General features: G+C 40.0%; 1 protein-coding gene across 7 annotated transcripts in view; it reads right to left on the bottom strand.

Moving 5' to 3' along the window:
• Positions 1–19519, bottom strand: part of lrp1bb (low density lipoprotein receptor-related protein 1Bb) — a 262735-nt gene that overhangs the window by 87160 nt on the left and 156056 nt on the right. For all 7 annotated transcript variants that reach the window (XM_047600953.1, XM_047600957.1, XM_047600958.1 and 4 more), the window contains exons 24-32: positions 17148–17345; positions 16250–16454; positions 11318–11482; positions 10745–10989; positions 7507–7638; positions 7052–7279; positions 6204–6378; positions 5796–5890; positions 2935–3084 (exon numbers count right to left, since the gene is read on the bottom strand). In XM_047600953.1, the coding sequence (XP_047456909.1) occupies positions 2935–3084; positions 5796–5890; positions 6204–6378; positions 7052–7279; positions 7507–7638; positions 10745–10989; positions 11318–11482; positions 16250–16454; positions 17148–17345 (1593 nt within the window). The remainder of the gene's footprint in view (positions 1–2934; positions 3085–5795; positions 5891–6203; positions 6379–7051; positions 7280–7506; positions 7639–10744; positions 10990–11317; positions 11483–16249; positions 16455–17147; positions 17346–19519) is intronic.

Genomic DNA, 19519 nt, shown 5'->3' with positions numbered 1-19519 from the left:
CTTGTAAATCCATATTGTAATCCTTAGGTTCGTTGCAGCGTATTTGTCTTATTATTTCATTTCGTGTTTAATCAGCGTTTGCAAAAGCAGAAATAAAAAGAATTTTTGAGGAGAAAATTCTGCTTTTTCAATCGTGTTCACTAAAAATCTATGAGCTTGGAGCATCTGGGTGTTAAAGTTGACCCTTTACAGGTTTGTACTCAGTGTGCAATGGTAAATGGCCTTGTTTTTATAAAACGCTTTTCTACCTATGGGTACTCAAAGCACAGACACATCTACCCATTCACTCACACCAGCACATTCACACACGTCTTGCCCAAGGACACTTCGGTATATGACGCATTCTGGGGATTGAACCGGTTCGTGGACAACCCGCTTTACCTACTGAGCCACAGCCGCCCTGTGGACCACTGCATGCTTTAACTGTGTCGCTAAATTAGTAGAATTAATTTTAAAATGCTGATTTGTTGTCAATTAAGTCTTAACATGCTTTATCTTATATGTGCATTGCTATTTGCTCATGGTGAACTCTCTCCATTATATAAAGTGCAATAACAATGCACTGCAGTCCTGTTCATTCTACCATTCAATTTCTTCAACATAAGAAAATGTCATTAATTGTGATTGATGGAGACCTACAGACATCATTTCGCTGTTGTGCTGTACCTGCTCCTATGCAGGAACCAAGTCATTAGTCTATGTCAACTCACATTCTATCTCCCATTTGTGAAATGCAATAATGAAGTCTCCATTGTCTGCTCCTCCATAGTCACAGTCTTCAATGTAAGAAACAGCTTATAAAAATGAATCCAAGATGTGGCTTACGGTTGCAGAATGCTAACAGCTACCCGAAGTGTGGGATTTTGCCACTGCTGTGTTGTTCTGTAACAGTGTAATTAATGCTCTCACACGCACATGCTGACAGACACACATCACACATGTAACAAGGGCCTGTCATGATTAATAAGGGCACAAACTATCAGCCCGTCAGGATTTTAGTTTAGTTTTCTCAAAAAAAAAAACCCCAAAAAAAACAACACACAGCCGACAACTATCTCCTCCGTATGTTTGCTCTCTTCTTGTTACCAGTCTTGGCGAGCAAAATGCACTCACTCACTGGGAGGTGACCCAATTGTCAAGATTGCAGCACTGCGGAAGTGAGACAATTTAAAATTCAAAATCTGGCCTGCTATAATATATAATATTAATTAATTAATTAATTAATTAATTAATTAAATAAAAGAGAGAAATGAATGAAACACGAAACAACTCTCACCTGGTAGATGAGATACAGGTGTATAGATGTACATACATATCACAGGCTTCCTGGACGTGTGGTTAATTCGCATGGGGTGACGTATAACATTGTCTATGGTTTTCAGATTGTTGACAATGAAGAGGAAGAAAACGAGGGGAGAGACAGAGGGGGTATGCCATGCAACACAAGTTCGATTTGAAACATGGATGTCATGGTTTTGCTAGCTTAGTGAAAGTTAAATCAGGAATGCCATCCCATGTTCATCCATCATCCTGTTCCGCCTGCTTATCCGAAGTGGGATTGCGGTGGAAACAGGCTAAAGTGGGTATTTCAGACGCCTCTCTCTATGACAACGTTTTCTAGTGGCATTCACAGGCCAGATGAGATACCTCATCCTTCAAGCATTCTGGACGTACCCAAGGGTCTCCTCCCTGCTGACTGTGGCCAGTAAAAACCCAAGCCACAGAGGCACCCTCACTATATGTTATACCTTTAATTTACACCCATACCCTTAGTATTTCCTGTCCAGTACAGACTGCAGGCAATGCATTGTGTGTTTAGTCCGCAATTAAAGTGCACACGAGTGTATGAATATAGAATCAAATACTTGTTGGTCACATCACTGTTATCTATTGCATGAACTACACGACTTAAACATGATGCAAAACATGTTTTAACATTGTTCATTACTCAAAAATGTTAATATTAACATTATTAAATATTATTAAAATTAATGATTTAGATGGACTGTATATCAGTGTTGTAACTGCACGTAAAGTGTCTACAGTATATAACGTTCTAAGGAGACGACTTGTTTAGGGTTTGAAACTTGACTGAAATGACAAAATGTCAATAAAATTAATATTTGTTTTCCCCTTTAAATGTTATAAATGCATGTAACAGTCTAAGTGTCACCTGGTGTTAAATAACACAACTACAGTCCATTAGGCTGAATGCAAACACTTCACAATTAATTAATGAGAGCAATTTACACAAACGTATCATTAGCTGACACCTCAGTTTTGTCCATTCTTGGCCATCCTGGTTATGTTATCAAATATAGTTCTAGTTTCAAACAGACCAATTTTCACAATCAAACATTACAAAGTAAAATTGAGATGAAGTGTATGTTGCCATATAGTAACGCCATACAATAAGGACTTACTGGCTTCCTGCTTTCTGATAACATTGTCTGGGTGGTCAGACCTGAACTTTTTTTAGGCTAAACTCATGGAATAATGTGTCCATACTATATGTAGAGAAAACAAGGACAAGCTGAAAGAAAAAGCTTTTAGGGGCCAGACTCTGTGAGCTACAAAGGTCAGATTTCATCGAGCACACGGTGACTTAGATTCATGCGGTTCCTAAATGAACCTATGAGTTGATGGATGGTGTGGGACATTGGGTTCAGCACTGATACCAAGAATCAACACGTAATGAACATCCTCCACCCTTTTCATTATGAAACGGCTGCGAAAATCGATCATCAATCATTGCTCTGTTGTGTTTTAATTATCTAATGCCCCTGATGCTACACACAAAGAGGAGCGCGACTGTTTGCGAGCACTAAATGGCTCTATTCTGGAGCCACTTAACTGGTTAAACATGTAATCTCTTCACACTCTCCGAGTAATCCCCAGCGGCAATCTGATGCACTTGTGACAAGCTCCACTCACCCATCAAGGCCAGAGCGGTGCCTTTGGCTAACACCGTCTTTAGTGTCTCCAGCACTTCCAGCCCGCTGCCGTCCAGATTGCACCTGTTGATTGTGCCATTGGCCGAGCTTATCCAATACAGCTTGTTGGCAGTGTAGTCTATTGAGAGACCTGAGAGGAAGACAAGTGAAGAAATGTCACTCTGGGTTGCGCTAGGATTTGTTAAGATTTAGGACGAGGAGCTTAAAAACAACAAATCATCACAGACATATAACTTATGTAATTAATGAATGGTAAAAGAACATCAGAAAATAATACATTAGTAGTAATCAAGGGTAGATTTACACATTACACATTTTAACAGGTGGATAAAACACACAACATTGTTACAAAACCTGACTACAATTAATATGATGCTAGGAGAAAGTTTGTATTTGATTTTACTCAAACAACACTTTAACATTTAAATGCCATTGTTTTGACGGCTGAATGTGAGCCAACAGAGGGTACTCATTGATGATCTCTTGAATCGAACTCCAGCCAGCTTGAAGAATGAAGGAGAACGAGGCTGAGTGATTCTGGATCCATTTCCTGGCATTATGGTTTTTCATAGAACATCTTCGTCAATGCAAGGGGCTGAAAGCGATTTCAATTGTGTACCTCTGGACAAGTCGCTGTCTCCCACCATGTGCTGGATTTATGTCTGGCAGATTCACAGTCACAATGCGTCATTAATTTACTCTTGTCCCCAGGTCTACCCCATAATCATAAATGAAGCTGGTGAAATACGACGCGCCCTGCTATCTGTGTGGCTGACAGGCTTAGGAGAAATGAAGAAATACAGCGAAGACCGTGCTGCTCCGTGTGACAAATGGGGAGTTTGACCTTGAGCTAAGTAACAGCGCCTAGTAGAGATGAGGGTTGTTCCTGCTAAATCAAGCTGCTGTTGCTTAGTTAAGCACAGATTCAGTTACATGCAGAGGTTAAGATTTTGGTAACGCATGCTTTCCGGTTTTAGTTTCAGTAGCATTAACTATTGATGTAAGTAAACAGTGATTGTGGAGAGCAAAATAGATAAATCATCCTGTTGTGTCATGTTGGCAAGCAAACTAGCGTGTAGCGTTTGTGAAACAGCTCTAGGTGATGTTTTAAAATGTTAACAGAGTGGATGCTGTCTGGTTGTAGGCGTCGTGTCTGAACTCAAGCAGCTAGTCAAACAGTTAATAGCGACAGAGTTTAAATTAAAAAAAAGTATCCAAATCAAATCAAGATCAAAATCAAGCAGAAGTGACTAATCACTGTCACCAATGGACGTTAACTAGCATAATCTTTTTGTCAACCAGTGATGTGCACGACTGAAATCATCGCATCCAATTGCGCTTTTCTTTTTTTGCCACATCTTCTTGGATACTGATGTGGAAAAATACCCTGCGCCGTTCACTTTCCTGTTAGTGAATCGTAGCAGAGATTGCTGCTCAGTGACTCCTTTACAGTGCCATGCTCACACACCTGTTGGCTTCATAATAATAGCTTGAATGAGTTTCTGTTTCAAACGCTGCTCATCACAGGGCCTAGCGTTTAGAAGGAACCGCTGCAAATCTTAATTAAACCAGTATCTATTGCAGAGAAAATTGGAGTATTGGCAACATCAGATGTTTTTCTGTGTTTCTTCTTGCTATTCTGTGAACAGGAAAAGAAAAGAAAAGAAAAAAAAGCACTTTCAAAAGCAATAAGTCCTCCCTTTCTATTTACATATGAACCACTTCAAATAACAGCACTTCCGTGCCTGGGCTTGGGAATGACTTTGAGAATAATCCAACATTCAGTGGGAAAGACGTAATTGTTGGAGGGTGGGTTGAAGCATTGCTGCAGAGTTGTACAGCTTTTCAAAGGCGCTGTACAATAAATGAACCAGAACATAAGACCTCATCATGCAACGTGGGAGGCGACCCTTGGCCGACGGTGGTGGGATATACTGAGCTGAAGCAATATGCAATCCACAGTAAAGACGTTGCCATTACAAAGCAATTTAAGAGTACAACCAGCCATTTTAGATATGACATTGTACCACGAAGGTTTACTTACCTGTATGCATAATGTAACAATACAGAAAACCCGGTTTTGACTTTAAATTGTTGTTGTGTTATCACCAAGTAGATAGATGTGTCCTATATATAAATTCTGTTGCATTAGCAAGTCTCCCACTAGCAGCATATTAAAATGTCTACTAAAGATAAACAACAAATAATAATAATGAAAAAAAGAGCGAGACGAGAGCCCGTGTTCTTCATTGCCTTTTAAAATATATTTCACATCTTAAGAATTGATTATTCTTACAGATTCTTGTTGCTACTGTTGACATCGACAGGTGCAAACATTACATCTGGTTCAGTATGCGAAAGTCAGTCCGTGCGCATGCATAAAATGAAGCGATCAAAAATTGATTTAGACCATCTAAGATTTTTATAACTTCCATGTTAAAACCTTTATTGGGTTATCGTCGTCAAATTAAGGTTCAAATAGGGGCATTACTTCAAATGAATTTGGAATGAAATGAACACAGATGCAAAGTGGTGCATGCGGCGGCACAGCTGTCGATGCTGGAAAATGTAATTGAATTAAACTACCCCAAACTGTATCCACAACCAAACAATATTCTCAATTGCCTCTCTTGTCTTTGTGGTACTTTGTACTAAGATTTTCTACAGTTTCTTCCAGAGAGTGGTAAACACTTCACAAAAACAAATAAAGGATAGCTATTGGGGAAACTGAGCTACTGTAAATACTTTGATCTCGTTATTTTGATTCAAATAGAAAACCAGGTCCTGCACAGCTAAATGGGAGGTCTAGCTGAGTATTCTATCCACAGCTCTCATACTGACCTACAGGATCCCTCTGATTCTGGTGGAGGACCTTGCTGTTACTCCCGTCCATGTTGGCCATGTTAATGGTGTTGCCATCTGTCCAGTAGATTTTCCTATGTGGGGGGGAGTGAACAGAACAGGTAGCAACCTAATTAAGCACAAGATAGCAAGAGGTTTCACAACATAAGCAATGAATGCAATGATTTTACATGTATGTAATTAGAGCTGCAAATTGAATTGAAACCAACACATTTTTTTTTATCCATCTCAAAAACTTGTAAGATGCGCACACGTATTTAGAGCTTGTATGACATGGTTCCTTTGCAATAAGGCTTTGATCTCTCTTTTGTACAGGTGAGGTTTTCTAATACTATGCACCAAAGGTGAAATGCTCTTGAAGCGCACAGACTGCTCTAATCTACTTACCCCTTGGCAGGGTGCAGTACAAGGCACCTTGGTTTATCAATGCCGTGGATGATGGACGTCTTCAGGGACCCATCAAAGCGAGCCACATTGATTTGTGACTCGTCATTTTCGGAGCTGAGCCAGTATAAGTTCTTGGAAAGCCAGTCCAAAGCCAGACCGCGGCAGTTCACTATATCTGTCAGGAGGGGCATGAAGAAGATCAGTCATGCTTGTGTACTTTACTAAACATAGCAACAACAGAAACAGCTCACAGGTACATCTGCTACGACATCGTGTTGCTTCTATACTCAAACTGAAGAACAATGTCTATTTCCTGCGCTTCCTGATAAAGGTATGTCTCAATCCCCTCCATCACCCCTCCCCATACCCACTTCCCTGATTTCCTTTTAATTGCAGGAGCCAGGGGAATAAGGAGACAAAGGTTTCTGAGACATGCCCTCACCCTGACTCTTGCTCATTGGGTTCCTCCTTGTCTGGAGATCATCCTCCACCTCCGCATTAAACCTCACTTGTCCTATCCCTCAATCCCTCATAGCACTTTTCATCACTTCACTTCTCTCCACCTTTCATCCATCCCTGCGACTCCTCTAATCCCTCCATCCATCCCTCCATCTGTCCTCTAATCCCTCCATCAACTCCCCCTGGCTCCTGTCCGCCAATAAACGCTCATGCATCAATTAACGTCTAATCGTATACTTTAGCAATTTACCATGCCTTGTAATTATGTCAAAGAGCCACAAACAAATTAGAAATATTTATATTAATGACATAAATATGTGACCAGAGGAACACTAATAAATCGAAAGCCTTGAAGGAAGATTAGCTCTCCCTCCTGTTCATGCACCCACCTGAGGAAATGATGGTTTCTAGCTGGGTGCCATTGATGAACGCCCGTTTGATGGTTTGAGTTTTGATATCGGCCCAGTAGATCCTCTCCTCCTGAGCGTCGTAGTCCACCACGGTGACGTCGTCAATATCAGGCACGGTGAGCGCCGTCATGACGTTCATGTAAGGGTTGTCAATGTCCACGCCTCGTATTTCAGAGCGCCGCACATACAGGAGGAACCTTTTCAGCGCTGGCGAGATAATGAAGTAATCAATCACTTGAAGTGCGATTTTGCTGAGGTTTCTTGTCAGAATCAGGTGAAGGTGTGATTATAACAGATTGATGTGAATGCTGGTGTCAATCTCATGTGTAAAAGAAAACACCTCTTCTTTCGTTTACACAGTATCCTACTTTTTTTTTCCACTTAGATAACATGAGGAGAAAAGCATGAAAAATGAGTAAGGCGTTCTCGCTCACCAAAGCAGGACTGTTTGTTGGTGGAAAGCTTCATGAGGTGCGGACAGGTGCAGGACGCGGTGCGGTTGTAATTGATGAGACACAGATGTGAACAGGGACCACGTCCATCATTCTCCTCACATGGGTTAGAGGCTGATGGGAAGAGAGGTAAGAGAAAGACAAATGGAGCATTTCAGATTCAGACTTGGCGTAAGATGACACGAAGAGAGAACGGCCAGGATAAATACCGGATGTGAACTGGACCAGCAGCCTTTGCAGCATGACATTTACGGGCCTGTGTGACTGTGCCACACAGAAGGAGACAAAGCGAGCATAGCTGAAAACATTGATAATTACAATATAGTTCTTGTCATACAACGGAAAAAAACGGAAAGCAAGGCAGTTCTGAGGAGAAACAGAAAAACGCGCAGTAATTTGCAACAAAGGTCACAGACTCTTTGTAAGAGAAAAGGCAAAAAAAATGTGTGTAATGTTTTAGAATGTGTCGGGAATGCTTTAGCTCCACAGAAGCTATGATTTAGAGATAAAAGTAAATTGAAAAAAGAAGAAATAATTAAGAGAAGTATGTGTGACATAATGTCAGTCAGTCTATTAATGCTGGGCAGCAGTATCTCCAGGTTAAGACTCTAAGCTGCTGACATTTTCTACTTGACTTGCACAGTAAACTAAAAAGAACTGTGCCCTGAGAAGCAATGCATTTAAAGGGTCAGGGCTATTTCTACTTCTCTGTGTACTCTATTCAGAATAAATAACCTCAGCCGGGCTAAAGAAAGTCGGCCCCCAGTTCAATAATTTCCCCTCATGCTGCAGTCACATTTCATGCATCAAACAGAGCCCTTTCTCTTTCTGCTCGGAAAGATTCATGTCAGACAAGCTCACTCAAGGTTCATTTCCCAGGTTCCTTTGGCGAGACACTGGAAAACACGCAAATATGTGTCTCATTTAAGTCTCCAAAAGATGCAGCTCGGTCTCTGCAAGCTGGAAACAGCACCCAGCTGACTTGGTGCGCTAATACTGAGACATCTGAACAGCGCTGCATTCATCTGAATGGTGCTCTTGAGGGGACGACAGCCAGCGACAGCGAGAGCCAAGCTGTTTGTTTGTACTAAACTGTAGAGATGTATTTGCAGACAATAAATTACAAACAAAAATGGGGAAAAAAGTGATTGTAAAACCAAATGTTCTACAGATACATATTATCACAATCAAATATGGCAGCAAAATGGATTTTTCCTCAATCTCGCCTCTTCTTCTGTTCCGTTGACTTAAATGAATATAATAGTAGTGCCACAGAGATTGAAAACTCGACAGTGCTTTAATGCATGCTAATTACAGATTACGCTATAGGTTGTATCCAGAAACTAACCTAAGAGGTCAAAAAAAAAAGAAAAAAAAAAGTCTGAGCCATTAATATTTATGGCCGGCATTAATATAAACACAACATTGCATTTATTAACGCATCAACGTGTAATTATTGTGTTATTTCAATGGTTAAAAATATGTGAGCAACCAAACAGCTAATCAAGTGCTTGTTCCAGCTGACGGGTCTTGAATCAGACAGCAGACCTCCTCATTTGTAAACATGTTTTCTTATGCTAAACCATGCCATTGCTTCTAAAATAATATATACTGTAGTTACAGGCTGTGTATTCTTCACTGTGGAACCTGCTGAATAGCTCCTGAGACAAGCCGAGCCTTCGTGCTCAGTTCTCTCCACCACATCCCTCCCTTTCTTTGATTTTGGTCCAGATGTTCAGGGTCTAGTGGAGCATCACATCTCCAGGCATTGTAGAACCCCCCCACCCACTCACCCACACATAGCCCTCCCCCATCCTGTTTTAAAAAGGATTAGGCACGCTTACTGCTGTCTTTGGGAAAGCGGCCTCATTTGCTCACACTTATCTACGGTGAACACTCATGAAAATGCAGATACGGGAAGGAAACAAGCAAATTAACTCGTGACACACTGGCAGAGCTGTGGAAGCATCGCCGCACAGATGGAAACCCGATTACAACTGTAATAATTCCCATTTAAGAATGGTGGCTTACAGAAGAAGAAAGGGGGAAATAGAGTTGAAACTTGGCCAAGCACAGGAAGGCAATTGTGCTGGAGACATCAATCAGGTGGTCTTGGCAGAACAATCCATGAAGCAGCATTTTAATTTGATGTATCTGTTTGTATCTGTATGAATCAAAAGTCTTTCAAGGGAAATGCTCGAAAACAGATTTCTTGCTATTCATTTTAAGCTTGGCACTGTACGTCGCAGCTGATCTGCATATTGAATCAAAATTGGCTTCCACGTGTGAACCTCCCGTCAGATAGCACATCAGCAGTGAATCTTCTGTGGACGGAACCTTGGCTTGGTGAAGCGCGCACAGGACTGAGCGCACCGTGATACACATACAGTCATGTGGCAAATATTAACGAAATACCAGAAGCATTTCATAAATTCTCCGCAACAACAACAACAACAACAACTCACTGTTCACATCACTAATTGATTTGCTCATTGGATGTGCCACAATTTTTCACTGGCAGATGTGGTTCTCATTGTGCAGATTCCTTTATTCACATACAGAGTGAGAAAAAAAAGGGGGGCATCTTGAAATGTACTGGTATGAGCCAATTGCGATAATTTCGATGGCGAAGGAAAACACATTTAGAGGTGCCATTAACTGAAGCTGGTTAATTCTCTGCATGAGTACCTTTTATATCCAGACACATGCTCGTTGATTGACGGCCCAAATGAAGGCAGTGGCAGAAGCTGGAATTAATTACAATATGCTTTGGTTTAGGCTTTTTTTTGTTGCCACATGAGAATGTGTTTAAAAAGACAATATATCCTTAGTCAATATCCAGTGGCAGTTGCGGATTATACCCCAATTCAATCTAATTTCTTTTGATTTATGTCTAACGTAATAGAATGCGATAATTTAGCACATAAAAGCCCTTAAGAGGCATTAAAGAGATTTTATACTTAATACTTTCTTGTTTTGTGTGTATTCCTTTCAGAAAATAAGCAATGTTCTCACAATGACGGTAGGCTCATGTGTGGCTCATAGAGTTTTGTTCATTGATGGCTGAATTCCATGATACATACACCTGAATTAATCACTGCGGATACCATAGGAAAGCAAAGCTCATAAATTATTATACTAGTTCCTGCTAATATTGTGAATTTTTCCTTTTCTTCAAGCGTCTTGTCTCCAACAGTAAAACCAAAAGTACTGCTCTCACCTTGCGGCTGCCTGCTGGGGTGGAAAATCTGCAAGTCAAAAGGCTGCGCACTCGTCTTCTGGATGACGGTTACATTTTGCCCAGTCCACTTATTGGCTCTGGCTAGAGTGTTTGTCCTCCAGTCCGTCCAGTAGACGTTGCCTCCAAAGAGAGACACAGCAAAGGGGTGGGACAGGTATTCGTGGCCTCTGAGGATCTCGATGACCCCACTACCGTCGTAAAGTGCAGAGAAAATGGCATCGGAGCTGTTGGAGAGAGACCAACAGCATATCAAAGTTTAAACCACTCTTCAAACACACTGAAAGGGAACAGTGGTTGCATGGAGATCAAAGTGAACCTCCCCACGTCCACGGATGGAACTATTAAATTGTTCAAGACCCACTTAAAACCAAAGATGGCTATTGTACTAAGATCTTTAAATATTACATGTCCTTCATTATTTAATGCCTACTGGGAGAAAGGGAATTTATATTTTTACTTCAGGTATGAACCCCTTTCAGCATTTAATATCATACACGCATTAAAAGTAATAAAAGGTGTGAGTGTTAAGGCATGCAGCATAAAATCTCTAACCGTGCATCTGTCCACACAATCCTCTTTTCCAGATGATCCAGTGTTAGTCCATTAGGCCAGGCCCCAATCTCCATATCCTTAAAAACAATGTGTCTCCCTCCTCCGCTCATTGACGCAGCCTCGATTCGGGGGAAAGTAGCGTCCCAGTCCGTCCAGAAGAGAATTCTAGGAACAGATATCCACAGTTAGGATCGATCCTTGTTTGCTTCACAGCACACGGTGTCTTTTTTTTTTTTTTTTATAGATCCACAAAAAAAAAAACTCTAACCATCCGAGTCATTTGTACTTGTTTGTCAAACTATAAACCATGATTACACATGTAATGCTGTTGTAACTGTGTGTATTAACAGAGACAGCAGTGGCGATGATTGTCCAAGAACAGCACCAGCGATCCAGTGCAACCCTCAACATCTGTGACAGGCCTGGAAATGGGAGGCCATCTGTTTTATTATGACTTTTTCACAGTTCAATGAGGCCTGAAAATGAACACCGTCATTGATGTGACCATCGACACTGCAGCCTAAGTGCTACTCCCACCCAGAAAACATTGCCTCCGTCCTGATGTGGTCCACAAAGTCATCTAGAACGAGGTGGCGCTGGCGGTGCTGGTGGGGAGGGGTGGACACTCGAGCTTAAATCACACACTGACGACAATGAAACTGTGTTAGGAAGAAATATCCTTGTCCAGATCAATAGGCTTATTCACTTGATAAGACCTCCCTGATCAATGACCCACTCCTTTGAGTGGATTCGAGTAATTAGATTAGAATTATTGCCCTGTAATGGAAATTCACTTTTAGGCACCAAAAGCACCCATTAATCCTACTCTGTACAGCCATGAAATGTACTGTAGTCATCCTCCCAAATGTTAAGGAGCAGCATAGGAGAGAGTGCATGGGCAGATTACTCATTTTTTTTTTTAAGAGTGTTAAATTGATTTTCGGAACGTCTGAGTTTTGCTTTAATCTGCCATACACTGGCCAAAGTATACAACCACTGGCTAGTTCTCAGATGCATTAAGCTAAAGTAGGCACCTAATGTGAAATATTATCCGTGCCCCAACAGCAGAGAAAATTGATTCCATTTTTGTTTAATTTCGCTGTACTGTATATCATCTGCTACTGATGACGTATTGTGTGGACAGAGCGTGCATAAAATCTTCCATAAGCGTCTCCAGCATCCAAGTAGGTGCTCAGAGAAATAATTAATTTGTCATTACTCTCCTTTAAAAAGTAACAGCTTTATTTAATTTGTACGTTTAACTAGTTTAACAAATGTGTTAATGTGATGAGACTTTTAGATTTAGTAAATTATGGCAGAGCTACTGTACATTGGAGTGTAACAGCTGGAGTCACACATAGGTCTGAGTTATTACTGGCCACTGATGCAAACCACCTGGGAGACATTGAGAGAGCAACTGTTGGTGTTGTTGTTTTTTTCTGTCTCTTACCCACGGAATTAAACCCTGTGTAAATTGCCTACACCAAGGAGAAGCGCAGATACTGACAAGCCAAACAGCCAGCAAAGCTTCATCATTAGTCAGGCACGAGGATGTCAGATGTGTACTGTAGTACATTTCCTGCAGGCTAAGGAAACCGGGCTCAGAAGAGGCAGACAAAAATCATCAGGCTTAGTCTACCCAGTAGCAGACTCTCAAGTCATGTGAAAGAAATGTTATACTCATCCCTGTAAACTTTTAGCTGAATAATAGGGACAAAAGTCTTGCATAGCCAAAGGAATTAGCAATATGCACCATCCAAAGGTTTTTGACAAAAATGTCGTGCTTTTTAAAAATATTGGCTTAAGGCCAGTCTTGAAATATGTTATGGCTGGACAAGTTTAATAACATAATTGAACTATGTACTACAGGCCTGGAATATGTCTAGACCAAAACATAGATCAGAAACAAGCGTGTGTATATATGTATATATATATATATATATATATATATATATAATATATATATATATATATATATATATATATATATATATATATATATATATATTGTATATATATATATATATATGTATATATATATATATGTATATATATATATATATAATGTTAATATATAATATATATATATGTATATATATATATATATATATGTATATATACATAGGACATATATACATATATATATGTATATATACATATATATATATATATATATACATATATATATACATACATGTATATATATATATGTATATGTATATATACATATATATATATATATGTATATATATATATATATATATATATATACGCTTGAACGGAATTGTACCTTCAGGTGCATAAAAGGATCAGTCTCTCCACAAGGACCCTAGATCAACCAGAAGAGCACGGAGCACATAGGATAATGGGGTGCACTGCCAAAGCAACAACATAGCTGCAAGGAAATGAACCTTGGTCTTGGCAACAATGGCCAAGTGCTTTTTCCCTACCACACTAAGATGTCCTTGAATATTTCAGAACTTTTCTTCAGTGTCTGTCCTTGCAGAACACATTGCCCAGACTTCCGAGACAACTATTCTCACCTGCGTGTTGTGTTAAAACAATATTCAAAAGGCCACTCAAAAAGAAAGACTCTTGACTTTTAGTTTGTTGATTCCAAGCTAGTGAAATCTACCTCGAGGACAATCCAGTAGCATGAAATAAAATGTCTGTAATAACACAACTTTCGCAGAATCTATAATACAAAGTAGCATCCCAGTCCTCCAAAATTAAACTGTTCATGTCAGAGAGTATATAAGCTTCACAAATCAGTCCAAATCTAGGCTGATCTGTGATCACTCACCTGCTATAAATTCAACGAAAACCGAAGCAAAATTACCTTTAAACACAGCAATATAAATAAAAACATATAAAGATTAGTGACACATGCAAACTGAACATACAGACTTTCATACATCAGAGCTATAACAGCTTAGACCGTGCTTGCCCCAGGAATAACACATAAATGTGGACTGTCATCATGTAAAGTAAAGTTTTGGATGACAAGACATACAAAATGAGCCACGACAGATGGGTGATAAATAAAAGGGGAAGCCTGTGCAAATGAGAAGCACAACAAATGCAGATGCTTCCACACAGGTGCACTGCATGCTACAATTAAACAATTAACATCCAATTCCGCTCTGTGGCCTCCATAAAGATGCAGATGATCAAGATTTTCTATCAAGGTGTGCAGTGAAAAAACCTGTGTCTCTGAAAGAGGGCTGGTTGCTGAGGAAGAGATGCTGGCTGGTTTGAACATGGACAGTGTCTTAAGAGACATCTGCATTTGGATCGATGGCGAAGACGTCAGTAAATAGGGTCGGACATCGTGGTTGACACATTTGACGACCGTCATGCTTGCGCATTAATGTAAGGAAAAGCACAAGAGCAACTCGTCCTTATGTGACTGAGAATGTCAATCCAGTGCGTGATCAAACTGTAAGAACAGTCCGTCCATAATTACACCATGTGCTATGCTGTAGCACAGTTGCAGCACATGAACATTTCAAAACAACGATAAAGGAATACTTGAAAGTTTATTAGTCTACAGAGATGCAGGAAAGTAATATGGTCATCCTTTGCCCTATTCTCCACAACTGGCAAGTGCTTGTATGGTGAAAACCAAGAGGCCTAAATACTTGAACCCTAGAGAAAGATGGATCTGTTTGGCTGGTTTGGTTTCTATCTATTAAGGACCTTTTAAAAGGAAGGGTCACTGAAAATAAGTACAAATGTTCTGACTCATCGTCTCTTCCCACGATGGAACATTTCTTTCCTTATAGGAGCGATCTCTTCAAGCATGTCTCCATCAAGCAACCTGCAGAGAGAGCAGTGCATGCCTTAATCAGTATGAAAATTATTTGAATCGTGGGCCATGGCCTTTGCTGTCACCAGACTATTTGAAGGATAGGTCATTTTGGACAGCGTTCTCTACCAACATCATCAAAATATTTGATGAAGGAAAATAGAATTAAAAAAGGAAACTCTCCAGTTGAATTCCAGAGACTTGTAGAATCAATGCCAAGGTAAACTGAATCTATCAGTATGTAGGTTGGTAGGTCATGATGATAAATAGAAGATGCATATGCCATTATACAGTCTCATGCCAAACATGTACGCTGTGTGGTACAACAGCTAAAACGGTTGCAATATCCAAGACTGATGCAAATATTTTCCTCTTGTAGCTTTATTTTAACCAGCTGAATGGCATGTTCCAATTTGTCCAAAACAACATACATTATCAGAGTCTCCCAGATGTAGCATCAAAGGCTAATACAGAATCAGTTCTGTTACACCGCTTCAGTGCTGACCCTCCAACAGCCAAAATTTTCAAAATCAAGGAGCTTGTAATAACTGCCTGCCACCTGCTGAAAAAAAAAACAAGCCGAAAAAGAACCGTGATCAGCACAGTGCGATAGCTGATAGGCTGATAGACGCTTCAGACTTGGCTGCTGACACTCGGGCAAAGGAAGGAGGCTGCCATTTCAGAACCATTTCAGATCATTTTTACAAACAATCTCACTATAACTTGACCAGATAAATAGGGTGATACTGAAAACTGAGCCCAGACAGGAATTATTTCAGTGAGAGCAAAGCTGATCTTGTTCCTTATTATTCAAAGGTCTTGGTTAAACAAAAAGCATTGCTGAGGAACAAAAGTGGATGGGAAGTAAAGCATATAAAGTAGGAGGAATGGAATGCTTGAGAGTGTTCGCTACATCACTGGGAATTACGGGAATGAAGAACAAAGCATTATTATTAATGTATTCAATAACTGCCACGTTAATGGGCCTTAGCACAACAGACATCTTCATACATTAAGACAGATGTGGAAGCAAGAAATGCTGGGAGGTTTTATTTGACTTTTAATAATAATTCTAGTGTTTAAATAGCCCAGCAACCAAAAGGTTTGTAAGTGGAAAAACGTACCCCTGCCCTGGGTCAAGAGCGATGGCTCGTGGATGCTCCATGCCTCCAGCAATCAGTGTGGTGCGCATATCCCCATTAAGCTTGGCCACCTCAATCTGGTCCAGATTGCTGTCAATCCAGTACAGCTTCCCCGTGATCCAATCCACAGCGAGTCCTTCTGGTGTGGCCAAGCCATGCTGCACAACCACCTCAATTGCTGTCACTCCTGTAACAACATCGACACAGCATAGTCAAGGGGCAGTAAGAGGTGGTGGTTGATATCTATTTACTGTCCTCAGAAAAAAGCAAAAGACAAAGCAAAAGGCCACACTCAGAAATCTCTTGAGGAAGCACTTTTAAAAGAAAAAAATGCTTCTAGAGGGTTCTGTTCAGGATGGTAAAAAGGTTTTTCTCCTATGTTTATAATCCAACTGTTCACAATTATTCTCAGATGCTCGGGCTTTTATGTGCGTCTTACAAAAAATGTAGGAATGGGTACTTCTAAGAGGTGAATTCTACAGCCCTGAGAGGGAAATAAGAGCAAGAGACTGAATGGACAACCAAACACAAAAATACAGAGCTTGTGAGAAGTCTGGCTACAACAGCTGAAGGCTGCTTTTGGTCTTGCAGTTTTTTTTTTATTTATTTTTTTTTTATCTCAGGTCAGCCTGAGATAAATTTCCAGGGAGAGACATTATCAGTCCACTGTATCAGAGTTTGTGTGTGTGTATAAACAACAAAATAAAATTGAACATTATCACCGTCAGTGTCTTAGACTTCTATTACACTGGCTCCAGTAAAAATGAGCAGGACGTGACTCTCTTGCGACGATACATCACAGCACAGCAGGCTTTAAATACATGACAAATCGTCATGTGTGTGAGTATGTGTCCTTGTGCGTGAACTGGCAAGTGCATACCGCCCGACTCGGAGAGCCGTCCCCTGTAGATCTTATCCTCCACTACATCTGTCCAGTAAAGGAGGCTTCGGTTAAAGTGGAAGTCTAGCGCAATGGTGTTCCTCAGTCCCGGCACCAGCAGGCTGTAGTCTCGCTTGTGAAGGTCTATTCGTCTTATCTCGTGTCGGATTGAGAAAATGATGAATGCCTCAAAGGGATCTAGTCAGCGGGAATGAAGATAACTTTGTATAAATAAATACATACACAAATACATAGAGAATTGACAATATACAATAAAAAGTGCAACAGTATAGTACATGGGCATCACAACCTCAAATGATGTTTATTTGCATATACAGTAGAGTGCAAAACATGTGGAGACAGATGTTAATGCCAGGTGTGAACACATGCACTAGAAGTTGGACACTTGAGATCATATTGCCCAGATGGACGTTAATTTAAGTTCTGAACAGGGCCATATGATTCTTCTCTTCCAAAGGAAGTCTGGGAAAAAAACAAAAAAAACCAAAATGTCTTTATCTGGCAGTACCAGCGAATAATCAATTACATGTGTCCTCAACTCAACATTTGAATAATGTCATAAAGAGAGTTCAGCATGCCCTGTGCCGGGTCATTTTGTTCGTTTTAAAATGTATCAATTTTTCACTAAAAGCATCTATTAGTCAGCTTGTATTGCTCAACAGTGGGCTCATTAAAAATATCATTTGATCACAGGGGGAATAAGACATGAGATCAATCTCCTAAAACTAGCTTCTACTACTGCAGCGTGTCCAACATTGCTGTATGTGTAATCATATTAGCCTGTTAACCCAGCAACGACCAAAAGCTCGTACTACTGCTAAGGAAATAGTTGGCTTGCATGCAAAATAAAATGTCTTATATTAGTAAAAACACTGTAATTCACGTACTTTTTTCAATTCCATTTCTTTTTCCCCCCGTATTATCAACTAGCTGCAGGGAAAATGTCATAGCAGGTTTGCGCATTTTTCAATTTTGACATATTTTAATACTTTGTTCGAAATGGAACCAAAGTTATTATATTTATTTGCTTTACCCAAGACAGTGAGAGTGTGTGTGTGCTTGTAAAGAGTTATGTACTACATTAGTATCAGTAGCCAGATGTGAGTAGTTGTGGTGGTTGCTTGTTACTGGCTGATTCTTATTTGTGTCTTTTGCCCCCGAGTTAACTCTCTTGCCTCTTGCTGTGAGGCATCAGTGCTAACCACCACACCACTGTGCTGCCCATGAAAAATTTTCAATTTTCAAGTTAATGAATTTAACATATATTGTTCCTTGCCCTTAAGTGCCCTTAAATGTAAACATGTATTTAGAGCATTAGAACATAAGTGTTTCAGGCACGTCATCATACACATCATCACATTAGACGATATTAAGCCTGACCTGAGAATGTTTCCTTGATCTTGTCTGATTGGCTGAATGAAAACCACATGCTTCTAAACCTCACTGAGAGGCACAAGGACACAATTTAAAATCCGTGCTAAAGTTACCATATATGGTTTCTTGCCCCGTGAAGGGTTGAACCAAATATTTTCCGAATAGTTTGGGTGGTTTTGTGTGCAGTTTTTTTGAACAGCTTTTGGGCTACAAAAAATCTAACAGAGGTGCAAGAACAGACATTTAGCTGTACACAAGTGCTGTTCTGCATACAATGATTGGAAACCCATTGTAGGAACGAAATTGTTAATTTTTTGTTTCTTGTGGGTGTTGTGCACATTTGTGCCAGAAGGTGATAGTATCTTAAGACCTTAAGACCATGGTTTTTGACTGTGCCAAAGAGTGTAATGTGTCAACCCGGGCCAAGGAATGTAATGTGTAGCGTTGTGTCTAAAATAAATCAGCATAAGGAAAACTTTGGACAATTTTGATGTTTTTGTTTTTGCATTGGTGTGCTTACACCTGCACTCATAGCCAGGCACGTGTACAAGCCCTTCATACCAGAATCCGCAGATAGTGACAAGGAAGCCACTATACCCATCGATTCCAAGAGAAAGAACCATGCACATCATAAGTGGTTTTCACAAAAGAGACTGTGAACAATAACGTAATTGCCTAAGTCATATTTGTTTTTGGAAAACAAGAAAAAACACATTTTTAGCACGAACGTTGGTATTTTTGTTGATATTTTAACAGTAAGTCAAAAAATGACTCAGGCAATTACACTATTAGGCTAACGATAAATACAAAAACCAATGACAGTTGAATCAAATTCAGCTTTATAAGTTCCGGGGTCTCTGACTGTTGCGGATACTTTACTGGGACACTTGCTGTTATTAGTAACAGTAGCGCTTTTAGCAGCCTAGTCTTAAACATGGGAAATGGATGGAAACTAAACCAATTTAATTTGTTTCTGC

This window comes from Mugil cephalus, chromosome 12 (genome assembly GCF_022458985.1).
Source record: "Mugil cephalus isolate CIBA_MC_2020 chromosome 12, CIBA_Mcephalus_1.1, whole genome shotgun sequence".
In the NCBI taxonomy this organism is placed as follows: domain Eukaryota; kingdom Metazoa; phylum Chordata; class Actinopteri; order Mugiliformes; family Mugilidae; genus Mugil; species Mugil cephalus.
Note: the sequence above shows the minus strand (reverse complement) of the source record. Positions and strands in the feature narration are given on the sequence as shown.